The 18,994-nt window shown below is 49.7% G+C and overlaps 1 protein-coding gene across 5 annotated transcripts in view; it reads left to right on the forward strand.

The window, feature by feature from the left end:
- The first annotated feature begins 14,695 nt into the window (after positions 1-14,695).
- Positions 14,696-18,994, forward strand: part of FMNL2 (formin like 2) — a 107,985-nt gene continuing 103,686 nt past the window's right edge. For all 5 annotated transcript variants that reach the window (XM_085227983.1, XM_085227985.1, XM_085227982.1 and 2 more), the window contains exon 1: positions 14,696-15,013. In XM_085227983.1, the coding sequence (XP_085084109.1) occupies positions 14,897-15,013 (117 nt within the window). In that variant the 5' untranslated portion in view covers positions 14,696-14,896. The remainder of the gene's footprint in view (positions 15,014-18,994) is intronic.

Consider the following 18,994-nt stretch of genomic DNA (forward strand, 5'->3'; position numbering starts at 1 on the left):
CGAAATCCCCACAGCCACACGGTGCTGCTCAGAGCTCCCCCAATGACCACGCTGAGCGACCTGTGGGCGGCCTTTGTGCAGCCCTGGCTGTGCTCCGGAGATCACCGTAACTCACACACAGTCACTGCTCCGCACCCAGCACGGGTTTCCTGGCCACGTCTCACCGTGTGAGTCTGAGTCACCGCCTGCTCTGACTCCCCGCTCGTGGAACGGTGGCACGGCCGAGAACACTTTCTGAAAGATTTCTGTATGATTCAGTGATACTTTGTGCCCCTGTGCTTCACAGAATCACAGAATGGCCAGGGTTGGAAGGGACCTCAAGGATCATAAATCTCCACCCCCCCCCCCCCCCGTGCAGGGCTACCAACCTCCACATTTAATACTAGACCAAATTCAAATGTTTCAAATGATTGTCACCACCACTTTTGTCTCAGCTGTGTGATACATGCATAAAGCCTAGCACTGTGTTACACAGAGGGTTGGAGCTGGATGATCTTTAAGGTCCCATCCAGCCCAAGCTGCTCTATGATGAGAAATTCCTTAAGTGTAGAATCATAGAATGGCCTGGGTTGAAAAGGACCACGACGATCATCCAGTTTCAACCCCCCTGCTATGTGCAGGGTTGTCAACCAGCAGACCAGGCTGCCCAGAGAAAGGTACAAGAGATTGTTTTGTATTTATTCATTTCATACTTGTACATCATGTTTTATAAAAAGGCTTTGTGGTAAAGACATCTGCTTTCACAGGCAGAAGTTCATAAAATGAGCAGTCTCAATAAAACTAATACTTTCAAAGAATTCTGGATTGTATATGAGAAATTGAGTGTAACTTGAAGAACACACTGGTGTTTCTTGAAAAAACGAAGACAGTTGCGTTTCCTGAATATTCTGTCGATCAATAGCGTTTATTTCAAATCACATAGGGCTAATTATCAAATGCCCTTTGGCTTTGCTGGTGGTGAGGCTGCGTTAGCAGCTTAAGGACTCACGGAATGTGGAGCTTCCGTTCTCCTCGTGTCTGGGTTGCAGCGGTCTGCAGGTGGCACTGCTCCCCCACTTTGGCGGCCAAGTGGACCTGGGAATGAGCTGGTTGTCAGATTTTGATGGCAAAATGGAGTGCTTTTCCCTTGGCCCTAACTTTACGAATTGAATTGAAACTTATAATTTCACTCAGTGAATCAAGCGGAGTAAAAATAGCATTAATTTGTTTAATTGCCTTAAAAAGGAAGGATGAATCAATTTGTACAGAAATGCAATAAACACTAATGTTGTCTGGCTGAAATAGGAAAATGTAATGAGTTCTGCACAATGAGTTCTCATTTTTATTAACTTCAGCTCTGTTCTTCTCCACAGTATCGCGTGTGGTGCAATTATCACAGCAGCTGCCCAGGCAAGTAAATGGATATCTTTGTCATTTCTTACCATCCTACAGTGTTGGTATAGTCACCTTGATACTGCATCGAGTGAATCCTGCCCTAAACATGTGCTCCACTTTTTACCTGGCTGTGGTGGGGCACCATAGAGCTGGCCCACTTCCTAGAAGCGAAGGATGGGGCAGGGCCTCCTGTGTTGAGTCTGAGCCCCCTGGCTCCAAATACTTGTACAGAAGTGTCTACAGAACTCTTGCTCTAGGTGACACCACAACCAAAGCCGCAGGGTATTTGCCAGTGGTGCTTAATGAACCTGAGTTCCTCAGTAAATAATTAAATCCACAATAATAAGACATGGGAAGAAAAAAATTAGGGCACTGCCAATTATTTTGAGTCCTGCAGGAACAAGCTATTCATTAAGAACTCCTAGGAAATACTGCTGAGGAGGACAGAAAAACTACAAAAATTAAAAAAAAAAAAAGTTATTTCTGAACTTGTTTTTCCTGACTCCATACCTGGCGGTTTCTCCCTGCCCCTGTGATGTGGATATTTCACCATCACCGGGCCCGTTTGCAAACTCTGCTTTCTGTACCCGTAGCAGATCTGTAGGGCTTTGGGGAAGTGGGTGCTGCTCCCTCTGGGTTGCCATATACACATCAAAAGGGCCAACTCTGATCTTTCCATGTCGCTTTTGTAACAATGTCATAATGTTTAATTTCAAGCCTCAGTTTTTGTAATGGATGTTTTAAAGGACAATTAATATTGTCCAAAATGTTTGCTTTTAGAAAACTTGGGTGGCTCTTTAGGGACCTTTTTCCTAGTGCCTAAAAGCACAGAAGTGGCTCACTAGGACTTTGACTTTTGTTTCGTAACTGACTGAGTTCTCTGTGTTTCCCCAGCTGCCCCCTAGTTCACTGACCAGTTTTTGTGGTTTACTGAAATATTTTTTCCTCTTTTTATAATGGTCTCTCTCCCTCGGTGCTCTGTGTAGGAGTCATGCAAACAGAGGAGCTGATTAAGCAGAGAAATGCTGAAAATAATTCTACATAAAGCATTTCAAGATGTGCGTGAAGACTCTCCCCCTCTGTACTGATTTTGGTATTAGGTGAGGCTTGTGATGAGGGAAGCCAGATAGAAGCACACTCTTACAAGTGTTAGCAGTCTGTGCTTTTACTGCTTTCTGCTCAGCAGATGAGCAGACTTTGTATCCCCTGCACTCTTGCATGCAAAAAGATGCTGTGTTAAACAAGTATGGAAAAGTCTGAGCATTTTTAATAATAAATTTTACTTTACACACAGCCTGATGCCACTTAGATGGAACATACCCTTACCGCCTAAAGACTTTGATTCATTACTGTTAAGTTTCCTTTGACTTTTGTTATTATTCAGCTCAAGCAATCAAGTTTCCTCATGCAAGCATCTTAGGCACATTTCATGGATGGCTATTGCAGTACACTTGGAAACAAGCTGGTGTAACTGGCATATATACATTTATTCTTCTAAATAGCTAAAGATTGTATTTCCTTGTACTTTTCCTTGTACTTGTTTCACAGCGTTACTTGTCTTTTTTATACCTACCACCGTGGAGAAAGAGGGAGATTTGGCAGCCAGCGTGGATGCATCCTGCTTTCCCCCCCTTTCTTTCATGCACAGCACTCGCCCAGCATCTCAATGCACCACATCCAAGTGCAGAGAGGCAATTTAAATGGAGGTCATGTGGGGAATTCCATACACACCCCATATGGCAATAGATGCTAAACAGTTGCAGGTTGCGTTGACAAATCTTTTTCTCTGGGCACCGTATGCCTCCAGCCACGTCCTGCTGCTGAACAAAGGCATGGCCAGCCAGGAATGTGGCTGCGACACATTCCCAATTGTTTCATAGTGCCAGCCAAGTTTTGGATCAGATGCTTCCTCTCCCCAGCTACAAAGCTGACTGTGCTTTCACTGCAAGCATTTGGGCTGTGAATGAAAGGCACCTCATTACCCTGGGCAGCATGTGCCCAGACAGCACGTAAGCAATTCTTTCTGTAGATCCAGAGACTGGATTTGGGTCTGTCTGCACCTCTGTTAAAGTCTGAATGCATTTGGAGTGCTGGGACTACTCCAGTTTTGCTCTGTTCCACATAAAACACATCCCTAACAAATAACTGCTAAGAATCCTTACAGGGCTGGTTCGTGGTTTTCAGAGCCACAGCAGCAAACAGAGGTCAGTGCTGGACAGCAAGGCTGTGCATTACTCTGAAATGCTCATCCTAACACAAGACCGAATGCCTACACATTCTTACTGTGCCTTGAAGCATGGAATCAACAAGACAGCATACAACATGCAAATGTACATTTTTAATTATTTCAGAACACAAACACTCCACCCACGTGGATGTTTGTGTGGAGAGAAAACAGCATCGGGACAGGTAGTCACCGTGTCAGAGGTGCACACGAGCGTGTCTGTGTCATGTATGCCTAGTAATCAGCTGACTTACAATTACAAAATGTATCTGGTTTGTGCTGTGTGTCTTGTTCCACTCCTTCAACAAAACAAATCAAAACAGAACCGTGTCAGAAAGAGATTTGGGGTTCATGAGACAGGGGTTGGGACGCATTAGCAAGTCTGACAGAATGAACCTCTGCATGTAACCGGTCACACGAGTTAAAACTGCATATGTCAGAACAGGGAAATCCCTCTGAGAGCCCCAGGCCCTTGTACCCTGCTTTTCTTTGCCCATCTTCTGTGGGGCAGCCTCAGACAGAGCATAACCTGCCAAAGGGCCTCCCCAAAGCAGTCACCAGATGACAAGGAAGCAAACAAACTTGCATCCAGCAAGACATCTGGGCTCACTCCTCCTTTGCTAAGGAGAAACCCCAGCTTCTAGCTGCACAGCTGCTGCTTCAGTGCTGTGAATGCCACAGTATTTACCTGAGCTGCTGTTGTTTGTCAGCCTCTGTTTCTGGTGGAGGCAGTGATGTCCTGTCACTGCCTGGTACCTGCAAGAGGACCTTGAGAGCAGAGCTCTAGTACCCATTGCTGGAATGTTCCTTGATCCCATATCAGGATCAGCAGTGCTACTGCACTGTGTGGTGCGCAATTAACATTGCAATTAACACAGCATCGAAGAAGATTGCCTGCATTTCCCATAGAAGTATGTCTTGGAGAAAATGTTTCCTTCAGTTCTCCTGCCTTGCCTTTTTTGTAGTTCAGGCCTGCCGTGGTGCGACTTAAGGAGTTGTAAGGAGATGTCCTCTCCTGTGCAAATCTGGGCGAGATCTTTTTCTGATTGCACGCTCGTTCAACAGGTATGATGAGATAGGGCCTGCTTGGGCGTCTAGTGGCTAAATTCATGTTTATAAACTGCTGTAAGATCCTCAGATGAAAAAGGGTTTATGAGCACAAATCAGCAAATAAGCATTGCCAGCCACCTGCATTCCCGAGGCAGCAGCCAGTGCTCACACCCCATTAGGATGGGGACCAACAGTGCAATTCTGGTGGTTTGGCCACCGGTGATTTTCATTTTTATACAGAAAATTCTTCTGGCATTTGTAAAAATAGAAAGAAAAGGCATGGTGCCAAGGGTTGTTTAAGTTATAGAGGGGCTGCTGCTGCTGCGTTGTTTATATCACCAGGAAGACTGCAGCTCTGGATGCACCCGGGGAAGCTGCAGTCCTGATTCTTAGCAATAGCCACTCTGCAAGTCCTGCTGCTCCCTGCAATGGGTCCTGCCTTAAGCACAGAACCACAAAACATCCCTTTTCCGAGCACCTGGGGCTGCAGCTTGTCCCATGCCATGCAGGTCACAGGGAGCCCAGCAGTGTGCACACAGGTGGGTGTGCAGTGGCTTTGCTTTAAGAAAATGCCATGAGCCCCCAGTCGGCATTGTTATTACTGCTCCTGTCCCTACTACCATAGCTATCGTCATTAATGCATCACAGAAGTTTGCTGGAAGAACACCACTATTACAGTAGTGCTTTCTAGGCTAATTAATACCAGTGCTGATGGGTGGAGTGATTTGCATGGCTGATATTTCAGGCAACAAAATCTACTTTGGTTTAGCACTGGGCTTGAGGGGTTCATGAAGAAGACCCTGGTGGGATGGAGACAAGGCTCCAGGACTGAGTGAGTCACCAGTGCCAAGCCCAGAGCCACGGAGACCACAGTGCCAGAGGCTGCAGCATCACCGTGCTAAGTTATCACTGTGCTGGGACATCCCCATGCTGGGTCACTGCTGTGCTGGGACATTGCCATTCTGGGACATTGCCATGCTGGAACATCTCTGTTCAGGGACATAGCCATGCTGGGTCATCCCCATGCCGGGTCACTGTTGTGATGGGACATTGCTGTACTGGGTCATCGCCATGCTGGGACATCTGTGTTCTGGGACATAGCCATGCTGGGAAGTCCCCATGCTGGGTCATTGTTGTGCTGGCACATCACCATACTGGGACATTGTCGTGCTGGGTCATCACTGCACAAGGACATTGCCACACAGGGACATCAGCATACTGGATCATCACCATGCCAGCTCATTGCTGTGCTGGGTCATCACTGTGCTAGGCCATTGCTGTGCTGGGTCCCCGTGTTGTAGCAGTACCGTCAGCCATTGCTGCTGCTCATTGACTGTGGACAGGAGAAAATGGGCTGGGAAGGCTGGAGGAATGTCCCTGCCTGCCTGCTACATCTGGTACATCTCAGGATAATTTATTTTAACCTCTTGAAGAGACAAGGGAAAATATTTGAAGGGGATGGAGACTTGCCAGTATTTCCAGTTCATTATAAGCAAGGAACTGTTGCTTATAGCACTTTTTTGGAGCAGAGAGTAGTCTGGTTTTAAATCCCTTAAGCAATGAGGAATCATATACTAGCCAATGTAAATTCTTTGGTAAAGAATTTACTAATTAAAAAAGTTTAGTTTTTAAATTCAGTCTAAATTTTCCTCTCATTTCCTCCCTTTACATACACGTTCTGCCTGGCTTCTGCGGGCACGGCCAGATCCCATCTCCGTCTGCCGGAGTTTACCCCAATTTCTCACTGATTCTCAGAGCAGTGGAGCTGGAAGGCTCAGACAGAGCAAGACTGGGGCCTCTGGGAAGTGGCAGGGCTGGCTGGAATGCAGACTGCCACGAGAGAGGCCAAACTGGCCCAAACTTCTCTAAAACGACCCAAAATTCTCTGTCGAGGGGCAAAGGTGAGGCTGAGAACCAGCAGTGACCCATCAATGGATCCAATGGGAACAGCTTGCCTTGGGGATGGTGGCAGATGTGCCATGCTCCACGCCAGAGGCTGCAGAGATGCAGCCCCAGCTGTGTTTTGTTTGCAACAAAATGCAAATTAACTAAAAATCGCTACTTTCCAGCTGCAGGTTTTGTTTGCTCAGTAGCACCTTGTGCAAGACCAAGACACAACCCTGTTAATTGGAGTGCAGGGAAAGGCCATTTCCTCTACAAAAGGGACGAGGACAGCTAGGGCAGGAGTGAGTAAACAGGCAGAGCGACCAGAAAACGGAGTGTGGGGAGCACAGAGACACTGAGCGTGAAGGACTTTGCCTTATGATCATGCTTTGTAAGCTGTTATGTATGAGTGTTAGCACAGTTTTAAAGTTTAATTAAATTCCTGCAAGATTTTTGGGTCTTCATAAATTGCCTTTGAGCTTTCTGCCAACTAGGATATACTCTCTGGCTTCAGAATATGAAAGCAAATGTTGTTGTGTTTTGCAAATGTATTTTCTAATGCATGCAGCTGCTGACTATGCAAAAGCCTCACAGGTTTCTATGATTAACAAAATTACAAAAGCACAAAGGGTAGCAGCTCTTCTTGTTTTTGACTATCCTTTCCAAACAGGAGCTGGATCAAAGTGTCCTGTGATTAAGTTCATTAATCACACCCACGCCATGAAAAACCAATGAACCCATTTTTCTCAGAGGAAGGCATGATTGGAGTTGGCCAGGGTGGATTCTGTTTGGGTTTGGCTGTTTACCTGCCTGCACTTCCCAGAGAAGGACACGGCCTCTGGAAAGCACAGTGGCACAGACAGACGGACAGTGATGCTGTGAAACCATCCCAGGAACAGTATCCCTGGGTGTGCGTCTGTTTTGCTCTGGTGTAATGCCTGTGTGTTAAAGCCTTTATGGCCAAACTCTGCTCTTCCATCCCCAGGAGCAGGGATCATGCTGGGGCAGGGGTCTGCGGCTCATGTGGACTGCGGAAAGCGACGGGAACTACTCAAAAAAGTTCAGAAATGCTTCAGCAGTGCTGGGGCTGATGCAGGCATGTGGCTTTTAGATTCAGTGAGCAGTAAACAAGAGTAAAATGGGAAGTTATTTGCTGGTAAAAGGTGATGGTGTCCTACCAGGCTCATCTGAGTTGCACGGTCTGGTCATTTTGGCTGGAAAAGTGATTAGGACCTGAAAGGGCAAGAGCCAACCATCCAGCCAGCCAGCTTGGTACCTCTGGGAATGGCCAGCAGGGGATGACCTGAGCAGTGTGTTTATAAAACAGACAGGTTCCCCTAGTGATCCACCACCTGGAGTATCCCAGCCCTGCTTTCAGGGACTTTTGTGCTCTGAGGCTGCACCTGCACTGCTTTGTGAGTAACCCTTCTCCTGTTTGCAATCCCACTATGGAGTCATTGCTGAGAATTAGCCAGTAACATCCTGAGCCTGCATGGATCTCACACATCCAGTCCCCAGGTGGGGACCCCAACCCAGTGTGGGCTCCATGCCCCTGGCACCCCATATGTCTATCCCGTGTCATGGTGAGCCTTGACATGACACCATTGCTTTTGTCAGTGCAGTTACTGATGGGATAGGGACTGCAGGGCTTGTGTCCTAGTGCAGCATTGAAGGGGTTATACTGATAAGCCACAGCTCCACGTGGAACAAAGCTGGTATTTCAGAGAGACGACAATGGATTGTGTTTTCTGTATTCATTTTAGTCATCCATTTGGCATTGAGGCTGAGGTCACCCACCCAGCCGTGCACTGCAGTATCTCTGTTCTGGCCAGCAAGGAGAAGCAAAACAAAGAGGAGCTGAGTTGGCAGGAATTGGGCAGCAGTCATGGATGGAAAAGTGCTTTGCTTGATGGCTTCGGTAACACTGCTACAGTCCATTCCAGGACACTGCTTAAAACCCTTCCGAGCAAGCATTTTCCCTGACACGCATCCTAGCACTTTGCACAGCCACTGGTCACACTCAATTCCCATTTTACATCGCCAACAATAACTGCCAGCTCGGCCTGGTTTTCTGGCTGAATGATATGATTTGCAATGCAAGCACTCCTACACCAGCCAAAAGGGTGCAGCGACTGCTGCCATCTGTAAGTGTTTTCTCTAGCAACAGATTCATTTCCTTTGAACCATTAAAAAGGCTGAAGATCTTACATGCATGCATATGCAGACATGTGTCTTGAAAAAATATGCAGTGGGCACACACATCCACTCACCTCTGTTCAGCCTGACTTTTACACGATGCAGAGAAAAGAGCTGATTTGTCACTCCATCCTCTGTTTTGAGAAATGTGCTTTAGTTACCCCGCAGATAGCCAGGCAGCCTGTGCTTGGGTCTTGCAGCGTGTCTGCAAGTCCTGACATCCCTGATGCTCCTCCAGATGCACAAGGGCTTGGGATGCAACTGCCCAGAGCTGTGGTGTTTTTGTGCTGGTGCTGCCCCTACACATGGCTGTGACCATCAGACAGAGATGTGCTGTATTTTGGGATGCTACTGGGAACTTCACAGGTGGAGCCAGCTATTGGCAAATCCTCGGGGCTGGTTTCTTTAAAAAGCTATTTAAGAAGCAGCAAATCTCCTTACCCTCCCTGTATCCGTTCACTTTCATCTGGGTTCAGCTGAAGCACACCAGGTTGCCTTCAGCCCTGTTTCACTGAGGCAGTAAATGATTCGGTGTGAACTTTTGCTATTTCTGCCTCGAAACAGAAGTGGGGACATTTAGAACTGGGAAGTTGTATGGGAGAATCTGCATTGTTGATCTCGTTCCATTTAGCTTCGGAACCAAAAGTTGTGCTGAAGAGCATGGTGGGCATGGCAGTTTGGTAATGACCAAGGCTGGGACACTGGTTTTGCTCCTCATGGTCTTGGGGCAGGGCAGAATCTTGTGGGCTGCAGCTGCACGTGGAGAACTTGCATTCTATCCTTAACTGGTGACCAGGTTGGTGAGACCCCAAAAGCTCTGCCAACAGAGCTCACATCATGTTGAGTTGGTGTGGGTACAGGCGTCCTTCACTGGACAAGCTGAAAGTCCCTACCTTTAAGGACATGGCTTAGTGGGCATGGGTTGATGGCTGGCCTTGATAACCTTAGAGATCTTTTCCAACCTTAATGATTCTGTGGTTCTACAATTCTAAAGCAAAGGCAAAAGGGTGTGCTGCCATGCCATGTTGTCTCAGCTGCTGGGAGCTCAGAGCTCAGTGAGATCTTGGCACAAAGAGCTGAGAGGACCTGGGAACCCACTTCAGAATGCAGGCTCTAGTGATTGTGTTTGCAGTGATACACAATCTCAGTGCTCACAAAGCTTCCCCCTTCTTGTCGAGAGACAAATGTTATTCATCAGCCCTGCAAACTAAAATCTATATTTTTCTCGTGAGTTCTGAAACTCATTTAAGGTCTCTAACAAGCTTCTATCAGCTGAAAAAATTGAATTCATTTTATTCCTATTGCCTAACAGTCCCGGGGAGTTCTTTGTAGAGAGCAAAACAATGGAAACTTGTGCGGCACTCGCGCCCAAGCGCTGCGTGGAAGCGCCCTGAGCCGCGCTCCCATCCCGGCACAAGGACGGCTTTGTCCCACGCTGGGGCTGTGGGGCAGCTCTGGGGCCCACGTGTTACCAGGCGCTCTGGGAGAGAAAGGAGAGGAGAATATTTTTGCGATTAATAAAAACAATTCACCGAGGCTAAAAGATGTCCCTGCCTTAAAACTGACTCTGACACTTCTTTGATAGCCGCAGTGTTTGCAGCTGGTTTGAAGCTGACAGATGGGTACACAGATATGCATCTAGCCTGGCCTTTGCCCATGTGCAAGCAGAAAGTGCTGCTTTATGTTCAGATATGAGCACTATTAAATATTGACTCATCCCCTCCTATTATTTTCTGCTCCATTATCTCATTTTCACAAGCATTTAAAATTCTTCGCCTTCCTGGTCTTTCAGAAATTGCATTTTGTCTGCCTGCCCTCCTGCCCATCAGTAATGGAGAGCTCCCAGCCAGGGCACATCACACCCCAAACAACCCCACGAGGCCTTTGCAAGAGGGATTCATTGAGACTGCCACTGAGCTCCTGTGCTCTGCTACTGCAAATCTGCGTTTGGTGCAGATACTCTGCACTCCATCCCACAGAACAAATGCTCATGCTGTTTTCTGAAGCTGAATTTTCCTTCAGACTATGGGCTGATTGCTCAGACTGGCTATCCTGGAAAGCAGAAAAATAGGAGATTCGATGAAAATGCCCTGGGCTGGATCTCCACTGCCCACAGTGCTGGGCAGGTTTGCCCTAGGTGCAGGCACGCAGCTGTGGTTTTGCTGAACCTGCGCTGTCTCACCTGCAGCAATCCAGGTCAGTAAACCAGCACTGCAGAAATAGGTCTTTTTGCCATTACTGCAATTTTTCCACCAAGCTCACGTCTGTGTTCAGATTTGCTCTGAAAATTACACCCTGTGAACTCTAGAGAGAGCTCTCACCACTGTCTCAGATGGCTCTGCTGCCGTACAGCTGTGCACTGTGTCTGAGCCTAAATATTTCTAAGGAGCAAACCAACAGTCAGAGGAAAGATATAAAATCACTGTGCCACATATCCTGTGCTGCCTTCTTTGTATCTCCATAATGCATCTCGGTGCTGAGAAAGTGGCACCCAGCTGGCCCCTCCTGGTCTGCACCCCCCTGTGCTGCTGGCGATGGTCATGGGCTGGGCGGGCGCATGTTTCACGGCATGTGGAATTCAGTGCTGCCCATCTCCCAGCACAGGCAAGTGCTGTCCATGTCATGACATGGCTTCTGCAAGCCACTAATCTACCCAAACAAGTGCTGGAACTGAGTCCAAGGACGTCAGCACAGTTGGTTACAGCACAGTGTAGATGCTGCAAGTAAATCAGATTCAAAGTTAATAATTTAATTGCTAGCAAACAAAGAAAAATCAGTGGGCTAATGAGATACAAACCTAATAACTGTACCAAGTGTACCAGGACTCATCTGCATCTTTATCACAAGCTCAGATCTCAGCACAAGATGTAGAAGCTGTGCAAAGAGGAGGTGGATGCTGGCATAGAGGGAGTTGTTAGCAGGCAGGCAGACTCAAGCCAATATACAAATGTTTCTAGGAGAGATGGCAGTGTGATGAGCAGTACGGCCCTGCAGAGTGACTGCGAACTTTTCAGATTCTGGGTTGTTTTCAGATCCATATTGAATTAGTTTCCAAGCCAAACACACGCTGTTCTAAGACAACCTGCAATACTGTTAAGGCTGACAGGCCTGGCCGTTATTTTACAACTTATTTCTACAATCTGTTGAGGCCAGATAAGGCAGGTTTCTGGTACGTGTAGGAAATTGCTGTAGATACAAGACTAGCAGCCACATATCAGTAGATATGTCGTACTGGGTAAAGCACGGCAAACCTCAGCGAAACCTCCTCCAAACAGCCGATGTGCACCAAGATAAAGATTATCTGCCAAGTTCCTGATTTCCCTTCATCAGAATATCACCGCAGAAGCTGATTTTCCTCAAGAAGACTATTTTCAGAATGCAGCCTATTTTGTTTTTTTTTTTTGGCATGCATTTCAGAAGAAGTCCTCTGTAATCTCCCAGGCAAGGTCAGCTGTTATTGTGCTGCCATCAATAATCTCTTCTTAAGCGTACACCGCTCAGCTCAGAGGGGAGTTTATGGCTGCACTACATCTTTATTAGGAATGAACACCACCTTTGCCACTGCTGAGCTGGTTCCTAGCTATTTATTAAAAGCTGACACTGACCCTCCAGCTTCAACAACATTAAATCAAATTGTCCAGAACTCCACAGAAGTGTCAGCCGAGGATCTGTCTGGAAATGCTGAGCATTGAAGCTTCACAAAATGACTTCTTTTTTCCCTTTAGAATTTCTCCCATAGATAGATATATAGACCCCGGTTCAGAAAAATGTAAGCAAGACTTGAACCCAAACTTCCAGCTTTGTTGTAACACAGATGTTGGTGATAGAGTACTGCTTTGCTGCAGGCTGAGAAGTATTTGTCTCACCGTGCAGTGAAATTCCACATGCGATCATAGCACGGAGCCCTCACCAGGCTGCTGCAGCCATCAGCCCCGGCTCAGACAGTGACATCACCCGATGAGAGCACCCTGCATGCCTGGGATGAACTCTATAAACTGTGCACAGTGTAGCTGGTTATTAAATAAATAGTTGCAAAAACTCAGCTCCTGTTAATTTTTATCCCAGAATAATTTCTTTAGCTTATGCACGAGCCAGCTAAATAGCCTTCAATTCAGCAATGCTGCTGTGCTAATTTTCACGCTTGCAAACATTGACATCCCACCTACAGACTACAACAAATTGTTCAAAAATCATTTTGTTCTCTTAAAAGAATTCCCTCCCTTTGTGTTCTGTTTATGTTAAGCAGTCAGCATGTATGCATGGTTAAGTTTCATTAAAAATTTTGCAAGTCTGGTTTTGAACTGAATATGCCTTACAGCATGATTTTGAGCTGAAGGACAGCTCTCAGCTTCCAGCCCTAGCGTAAGCCAAGGGATCCGGTCTGACCTGCAGTTATCCTCGCCTTCCCCAGGTATGCGTGGCCAGCAGCGGCTCCCGGGCCCCAGTGCCTTCCTTCATCCCAAATGATGGATGTACAAATGCTGTGATGATTTTCTCTCTGTTCAGAAAGCAGAGCCTGTTGAGGTCATGCTCTGCAGTGGCACAACGAATGCCCATGGCCAGGGCTGGCCCCATCGCCCCCAACTCACACCCACTGTCTGCAGGCCTCTAACGCTGCGTGTCCTATTGCTGAATGGACTATTAATCTTTCAAAGACCTTTGACCTTTGATTAGTTTTTGATAACAGAAGTCTGTGTTACTTCTTCCTTCACTATCAACAGCAGTCCTGTATTAGATCCTAAAAGCCATTTATGGTTTTAAAATGTGGTCTGTTAAGGTTATTGTTAGCATTTTAGGCTTTTAGCAAAGCGATCTTATGAAATTCTCGTCCATTGGACAGGAGCGCTTCCAACCATGCCACTCTCTCCTGCTCCTGAATAATAACGCATCTCTTCTTGCTCTTCTTTCCCCAGAATGAATCTCTATATGGATGGCTGGGATCTTCTACCGGGTGATGCCACAAAGTCTCCTGTAGCAATGGAGGGCTGAGCTCACCTGCTGTGTGCAGCACGCTCACTGCTGCCTGCCAGGTAGCAGTGCTCTTAAGTCCCCGTGTCACAGATTCCTGACATGCACTGAACTTCCCAAACCAGGTGGCAGCACAACACAGAGCTCCACGCACGGCGGCTGTGCGCCTATAGTGGTGCTTGTGGTGGTACTTGTAACCTCAAGCTGTGTGCCAGAGTGAGCACGTGCAGACCCGACCTAATGCTGAAGCGGGAGCACTGCAGGAAGCCTGCCTTCGTGGGGGTGAAGCTCAGTGGCAATTGATCTTCTTTGGAAGGGTGATGGAACACTAAATCAGAGGGATGCGGAGCTGCAGTGGATGGACAGAGTTAGGGCTTTGATGGACAGCTACGGCACTGTTGTCACTATGTGGGTGGATGCCATCCTCGGCCGAGTTGCAGAATCACAGAATCACAGAAACACCAAGGTTGGAAAAGACCTACAAGATCATCCAGTCCAACCACCCACCCATCACCAATAGTTCTCACTAAAGAACTATTCTTCCCCAGACCCACGGGCTCACACGGTGGGGTGCAGAGCGGCGAACGGCCCAGCTCTGAGCGACGGGGCTTGGCTTTGGCCTTCACAGCGCTCGTGTAGGGACCGCGATGGCAGGAAAGGTGGAAAAGTCAGATAGGAGCATCTGAGAGAGCGCCTTCGGTGCGCGGGGAGAAGGGTGACCCGCAGGGTGAGACAGCCCGGCCGTGCTTCGGCAGCCTCGCGCTCAGTTCCGCGGGATTTATCAGCTCGTCGTGCCGACTTCGAACGCGCAAAGCGGAGCCGCCCGGGAGGACTCCCGGAGCGCCCTCGGCCATCACGTCGCAGCCCCGACGGGAGGGAACCTCCGAGTTCGCGGCAAGATGGAGGCCGAGCCGCCCGGCCCCGGCCCCCGCCCCGCGCCCCCTCCTCCCATCCCTCTCTCCCACAGGCCGGCGGCGGGACTACGAGTCCCAGCGCGCCGCGGGCCGGAGGGCGGAGCGGGCTTTGTGCGAGCCGCGCGGCGGCATGCGGGGGAGCCGCCGCCGAGCCGGAGCCGGAGCCGGAGCGAGCCCGCCCCGGGGGGAGGGCGAGGGCGGCGAGCCATGACGGGCGGCGGCGCGGCGTGCTAGAGGGCGAGCGCGGGGCGCGCAGCAGCGCGGAGGGGCCGCCGCCGCCGCCGCCATGGGGAACGCGGGGAGCGTGGACTCGCAGCAGACGGAGTTCAGGGCGCACGGCGTGCCCCTCAAGCTGCCCATGCCCGAGCCCGGGGAGCTGGAGGAGCGCTTCGCCGTCGTGCTGGTGAGTGCCGGCCCCATTGTCTGCGGGGCGCGGGGCGGGCGGGCCGGACGGCGGCCTCCGCGGCGCCGTGAGGGGCTGCGGGGCGCCGTGGAAACGGCTGGAAACGGGAAAAGTTGCGGGCGGGGCCGCCCCGAGACGCGCCGCGGCCGCAGGTGGGCTCGGGTCGGCGGGGCGGAGCGGGCAGCGGCCGCGGGGCTTTGTCTGGCGGCGCCCGGAGCCGCGCCGCTCGCGGGGAGCGCCGCCGGGGGGGCGGACACCTGCGGGCGGCTCGGGGACTTCGGCTCTCTCCGCCTCTTTCCCTTCACCTGGGGAGCACAAAGGGCCGGGCGGCCGGAACGGCGCTCCTCCGGCCGCTCCCGGGGAAGGGCAGCGCTGCGTCCGGCAGCAGAAGTCGCGGTGCGTTCGGGCGCTCGATAGGTAGTGCCGCTGCGTTGCGGCAACGCGTAACTCCTCGGTGGAACTCTTTGGAACGATGCGAAACGCAGAAGCGGGGCTGCGAGGAGCCCGATTCCCCGGGTGCAGCCCCCGCCGGCATCCCCGCTCTGCGGAGCGCCCCGGTGGGGACCGCGCGGGCGCGTTCGGGATTATTGCCGGTTAGACCCAATTAGATTATCGTGTCTAAGAAAAGAATAAGCCTATTCAGCCGGGAACCCCCACTGGTGAGCCAAATGGCGAGTGAGATGTTATGATTATTAGTGTGCTGGAAAAAGCCTGATCTCATCCTGCTTTATCGGAGAGAGCGACGGTGGTTGTGCTGCTGGGATGTGTTGGAGGCTCGGGTCATCCTGCCTACCAGAAGGAACTGGCTAGGTCCGTGTGTGCAGAGAAAAACGGTGGTTTTGAGTTGGGACTGAGTGTCTGGTTTGGTTAAGTGTGGAGACGTCATCTGGGGAAGGTTTATGGAGGAGCAGACTCCGAGGCTGTGATTAGTTGGTTTTCTCTGCAGCTCAGGGCGCTGTGCCTCTGGTTAAACCCCAGCGCTGGGCAGGCCATAGGAAAGCAGAGATTAATGGGAAAGGAATGGCAGTTGGGGGCAAACCATAAATGAGTATGTTCTGCAGCGAGAGAGCCGAGTGTGGAGGCAGGAAGGCTGAAATTTGCAGGGCTACGTCTCACCTCTCACCACTGCTTTGGGAAGTCAGCGTGGCACAGCCATGCCTTGCACACCACCGACAAGCCAAAGGGCTTTGCTGACAGCAATGATTTTCTTCCTGCTAATGGCACTTCGAAGACCGTTTTTGACGCTAACGGACGTGCAGCTTAGTGATGTTGCAGCTGCGTGCTCCATTTGTGTATAAACAGTGGGGCCATGCAGGAAAGGTTCTTCCCGTGCTGCCTTACCAAAGCACTGGGAAGTTTCATTCTTCTGTAAAACCAGTGCGATGATACATCGCCCTCAGAACCACATACACACCATAAAGAAGGTGCAGAATGGCAATATTTGTACTGTAAATGCTGTGACCTTAAGCCATTATCTTACTTGTTCCACATGGAGCATGCTGCCCTGACCTTCTGCAGTTCCTCTGTGGTCTGTGCGGCCAGCAGCTCAGCAGCACGGTGCCTGGACATGGTCTCTGCTAAGATCTTAGCAGCCATCCTTTGGAAGGAAGGTCTCTGGTGAAGAGTTTGCCCACCTCCAACACACACGGTCATCTTGTTGCCTCCTTGTTGGTGTCACGCTTTGAGATCCGAGGTGCACACGTCAGAGGGGGTGATGGAGAAGTGCTCCAGGTTGCCGCTTTTTCAGTAAAGCTTCCAAATCTATTGGTGCTGATGTGCTCCTTCGCATGTAATGGTGCTGTTGGCATTACTGAGGATGGGCTGAGCGTGTGTGCAGCACACAGGTAAGGGATGTCAGTGCCAGATCTGGCTGCCTCGTGCTTCCTGTCCCTGCAGTAAGCGACACGAGGATTTTGCCTGGGATTGTGTTGCCTGATGAAGTAAACCTGCTTCCCTAGATTCTCTGGGGCAATGAAGTTTTAGTCTTTTCTGCTTGAGGACCAGGCGTCATCTCCTGCTTGTTTCAAGAATACGGTGCATATGATGGGACCCACTTAAAAGAAGAACTTGAAGGATAATCTGAGGGAGATCCAGGTTTTTCTCTGTGAGCTAAGTGTCATTTTTTCCATCCCATCCAACTGTCAGGAGTTCTTCCCTTTCGTTAGAACATGAGACAACCCGTTGGTTTCAAGCCTGTGCAAGAGGGTAAAGTCCAGTATGGTGGCACTGTGGTTCCAGCCTTCCTCCAGCGCGTTCCCAGGTCCCAGCGAGGGGTACAGGACAGTCCAGCAGCACCAGCACCACCTCCTGGTGTCCGTTCCTTGGCACCCTCCCTCTTCATCTGTGTTGGATTTTTCTGGTTTTCTGCTATGGACACGTGGGCAAGTGTGCATAAATCAGTAATTGTAGTAAGCAGCCCTGATGTACAGAATAGGAAGCCGTTGTGCAGTGTGTGCACGTAGACTTGATGGCACCGGTACCTGGGAGAGCTGGGGGTGCAGGAGCGAGCAGCTCCCACAGCAGGGTGGTCTGCCTTGAGCCGGTAACGGCTTCACATGTTTGCAAATGACACATGGTTCAGAGGAAGCAGCCAGGACAAAGTTGGCAGGGTGAATTGTTGCCTAATGAGCTGTGATTGACATAATTTGACTGCTGGATTACATATCTGCAGTGAGGTTAACAGGAAATATCCTCTTATCCCCACTGAGCGGTGCTCCGCTCTACAAAGGAGGTTTCTGTGCCCGGTGCTGGAGGACAGAGCGATGTGTCTGCAGGGCTGCACGGTGCAGGGGGTTCTGCTCTCCTGCTCCCAGCCCTGCTCCTGGCTGAGGGGATGCTCCTACCTGAGGGCAGTGTGTCAGCTCTGCCGCTGGGAGCTTCTTCGTGCTGGCTCAGGTTCCTTCTGCAGGGAGATGTGTCTGAGCGTCATTTTCCAATCCAGGCAAGAGTTTCGTAGTGTCTATTGCTAAAGAATTTGAAAGCTCGGTGTGAAAAGTCCATAACGTTTCCCAGCTGCTCTCCATTCTTTTCCCTAATCCTCTATCAGCTATATTATGCATTGTTTTATAGTATAGACAGTTTAGCATCTGCAAACCATTAAGGAGTGTGACATTGTTGCAGGAGATGTCTGGGCGGTGGCATTTCTGGGGCGCTGGGTTCTGTGCTGTGGTACCTCAGCGTGGCAGGGCTCACACATGGGTGTCAGTCACCTGCTCTTGTATCAGGCAAAGTTTGTGCTGGGTTTATAGGGTTCAGAAAGCGATGCTGTGGAGACTGAGAGGTGCTAGGTTAGCCTTAGGAACAGCACTGGGAAAAGCAGGCTCCTAAAATTTAGATATTGGAAGGACCTGTTGTGTTTTCTTGCTCAGGCCTCTCTGGCTGATTTCTGCCTCTTTCCTCAGGGTCTCATTTGAGTGATTTGAGCAGTGACACTTTTTTTGGAAGAAGCAAGCTAATAAATCACATTGCTCAAAACCGGATATTTCTGATGGCTTACATTCACAGGGTGAACTGTCACTTCATGGTAAAACATCTATCGGGCTGGCGTGTGAGTAAATGACATTTGTGAGTCTTTCTGTCCAGAAATTGCAGTAGAATATTTTTAATAAAACTGCAGATCTCTATTTGTTTGGGTGGCTGAGACACAAGGGTGGTCAGTGGGTACTCAGCTACCAGCAAGAGAGTCGCCTTGCTGAAAGTTCAGTGCCTGGAACGTGAAGACTTCAAAAATGGCTAAAAGGATGCATATGTACATATTTTCCAGCCTGCTGTACTTCCACGTAAAAATAATCGCCTTAATTTGTCGGGCCGCTGTGACAGAGGTATGAACTCATTCTGTCAGACTGCGTGTGTCACCGCCCTGTGACTGCGGTGTGCTGGGGGCAGTGGTGTGGTGGGGGGTCCTGCAGGGTGCCTGGGTGCTGGGCATGGAAACCTCCCCCCGGCTCCGTGCAATTAGCTAATGGTGGGGGAGAGCCTCTC

This window comes from Meleagris gallopavo, chromosome 7, assembly GCF_905368555.1.
Source record: "Meleagris gallopavo chromosome 7, MGAL_WU_HG_1.1, whole genome shotgun sequence".
In the NCBI taxonomy this organism is placed as follows: Eukaryota; Metazoa; Chordata; class Aves; order Galliformes; family Phasianidae; genus Meleagris; species Meleagris gallopavo.